The 3,163-nt window shown below is 42.0% G+C and overlaps 1 protein-coding gene across 1 annotated transcript; it reads left to right on the plus strand.

The window, feature by feature from the left end:
• The first annotated feature begins 1,176 nt into the window (after positions 1–1,176).
• LOC141695536 (uncharacterized) lies at positions 1,177–1,611 on the plus strand. The gene has a single exon (XM_074499775.1). The coding sequence runs from the start codon at positions 1,177–1,179 to the stop codon at positions 1,609–1,611; it is 435 nt and encodes a 144-aa protein (XP_074355876.1).
• Positions 1,612–3,163: the final 1,552 nt, after the last annotated feature.

Raw genomic sequence — 3,163 nt, forward strand, 5'->3', positions numbered from 1 at the left:
TTAGCATGCAATGGTGATGACACTAATCAGAAGACACGAAACTGATAAACGCCAACTTTCGTTGCACGAGTACCATTCTACCAGACATCCATAAAAGAGATAGAAGCTGAATAGGCACCAATTATATTGAGACCCTATATATCTATAGAATTTGACAACATAACGGTTTAAGCACAGGTTATCTATCCTGATTACATAGGGAAATTAAGATGGTTAAAGTTACCTATGAATCATGCATAATAATGACATAAACCTATGCTAGCATGGCAAGTTCTAAATCCTTAAATTCACTTTCGCTTCATTAAGAATTAACACGCTATCTTATTAGTTCGCGATGCTCATAAGACGAATAAGCACAACCAATACTAGGATATCAAACAATCACCACATACTAAGGTATACAAATAATTTAACTAAAGAAATCTATAAATAAATCCGCTAGAACCCCACGATAACGATTAGCCCATAATTGAACTCATCATCAACGTGGGTTCCGATGAAAACATGATATAACAAACGTAGTCTTTATACGAATAAATAAAACCAAGTACAAACAAGAGTATAGGTTCAGAAAAACAAGAAACAAGCATCCAAATTACAACTCAAACAAAGATTCACAAGAATAAACTAGATCGTCTTCGCCTTTGTTGAATTGTGCCAAAAGGTCTCTTGCCTCCTTCTCCTTGCGCTCAGGTCCGTCTCTGACTTCTTGTTATTAAAAATGACCTAATATATGTTTATATAGCAGTCCATGCATCCCAGGAGTCCAACAATTCGAATTATAAAAGAATCAAGATTTTGTATCCCGACTCGGCGTGGCCGCGCGCTTCAACAGTGCGGGCGCGCTGACTTCCTGCTTCACGGCGCGGCCGCGCGCTATCACAGCGCGGGCGTGTCGGTCTTTTGCCAGAAAACTTAATTTCTTCCCTTTTATTCCTTGCAGCCTCAAGCCAATCTTTCGAGCTTTCACTCAAACACATCCTAAACACCATATTAGCATTAAAACCATGCTAATTCACCTGATTCACGAAGTAAAGCCTGAAATGCAAAAACACTTGAAAACACGTTAAAACACAAATAACTTGAGTACAAATACACCATCTCAAAGCTTATTAGAGCATAAATAAGTGTCATAAATGCCACTTAACACGAGCCTTCCCTCAAACCCTATTGGGTATGGCTCAAAGGTGGTACAACCGTCTCTCCCCAAACTCTATTGGATCCTTTAAGGACTTGAGCCAAGCTTTTATCAAGCAGTTCGTAAGTGGCAGAGTACACGAGAAGAGTTCATCCTCTCTAATGGGCATAGTCCAAGGAGCAAAGGAGTCCCTAAGAGAATATCTGAATCGATTTATGAAGGAGGCTTTGAAGGTCCCTAATCTTGATGATAAGGTAGCTATGATATCCCTACAGCAAGGGACTAGATACGAGTTCTTTAAAATGTCCCTGGCTAAGCACCCTCTCGAAAGCATATTGCAGCTCCAGGATAGAGCAGGAAAGTATATCAAGGTGAAGGAGAGTATGAAGAAGATGACTATAAATAATGAACCTACTGGAAGCAAGAAGCGGAAGACGGATCAGGAGTACGATGCCAAGGACAAGTATCCATGAATTGGCAAAAACTCAGACTCCTCCTCTTCTAAAAAAATCAGCAACCAAGGTTCACTAAATATGCGAGGTTGAACGCTCCAAGAAGACAAATCCTCATGGAAATTGAGAAGGACAAAGAGTTCAAATGGCTGAAGCCACTAAGGGGAGGCCCCGAGAAGAGAGACGAGAGTCGATACTACAGGTTTCACAAAGATGTTGTTCATGATACTGACGATTGTAGGAAACTCAAGGATGAGATTGAGTATTTGATCCGAAGGGGAAAATTCGGACGTTTCACCAAGGGTGAAGTGGCTGGAGGCCAAAAAAGAGACAATGATCGAAGAGATGATGATCGAAGGGGTAACGATAGATATCGCAACCCACAGAGCTTCCGTGGACATTTTGTTCCATGACACATTCATAAGGATGGGATACAATGATTCTCAACTAACTCCATCTAACGCACCCATTTATGGGTTTAACCATGTGGAATACAAAGTCGAAGGAGCAATAAAACTTCTCGTAACTATTGGAGAAAGCCCGGGGAGGCCACGCAGATGTTAAACTTTCAGGTTATTAAGGAAGCCTCTACCTACAATGTTATCATGGGTAGAACAGAGATCCATGCTTTTAAGGATGTACCATCAACCTACCACATGGTACCGAAGTTCCCAACTAGGAATGGTGTTGGAGAAGAGAAAGGATATCAGAAAATGGCCCGTAGTTGCTAGGTTGCAGCACTTAGACCCGATTGGAACCAGGGGCAGGTCCTCCCCATAGAAAATATGGAGGTTCGAGAGAATGACGAACTACGAGGGAAGCCATCCGAGGACTTAGTCCCAATTCCCTTTGACCCCTTAGACCCGGAGAAGGTCACATATATTGTGGCATCTCTGGACAAGCCCTTGAAGGGCCAAATCACCACTTTCCTCCTAGAGAACAGTGATGTGTTTGCTTGGACAATAGCTGATATGCCTGGGATATACCCAAATCTTATAACTCATAGGTTGAACGTTGACCCAACCCGAAAGGTTATGAAGTAGAAGAAGAGAACTTATGCCCCTGATAGGCTGGAAGCCATTAAGCAGTAGGTCGAGAAGCTTTTGGAAGCTCGATTTATTGAGGAAGTGCAATTCCCTGAATGGTTGCCCAACCCCATAATGGTTAAGAAGGCCAATGGGAAGTGGAGGACGTGCATTGACTTCACTGACTTGAATGATGATTGTACCAAGGACTGTTACCTCCTACCGAGGATTGATACCCTGATCGATGCCACTGCTGGACACAAGATGTTAAGCTTTATGGCTGGCTTCAATGGTTACAATCAGATTAAAATGTATAAGGATGACACCCCCAAGGTATCCTTCATAACTGACTTTGATGTATTTTGTTATCTTGTTATGGCTTTTGGACTTAAGAATATAGGAGCTACTTCCAAAGACTGGTAAACAAGATATTTGCCCATCTAATTGGGAAGACCATGGAGTTCTATGTTGCTGACATGTTAGTGAAAAGTCTAAGCAAGGTCGATCATATTAGCCACCTCAGAGAGGCATTTGAAGTGCCAAGGCAC

This window comes from Apium graveolens, chromosome 11 (assembly GCF_009905375.1).
Source record: "Apium graveolens cultivar Ventura chromosome 11, ASM990537v1, whole genome shotgun sequence".
Taxonomy (NCBI): domain Eukaryota; kingdom Viridiplantae; phylum Streptophyta; class Magnoliopsida; order Apiales; family Apiaceae; genus Apium; species Apium graveolens.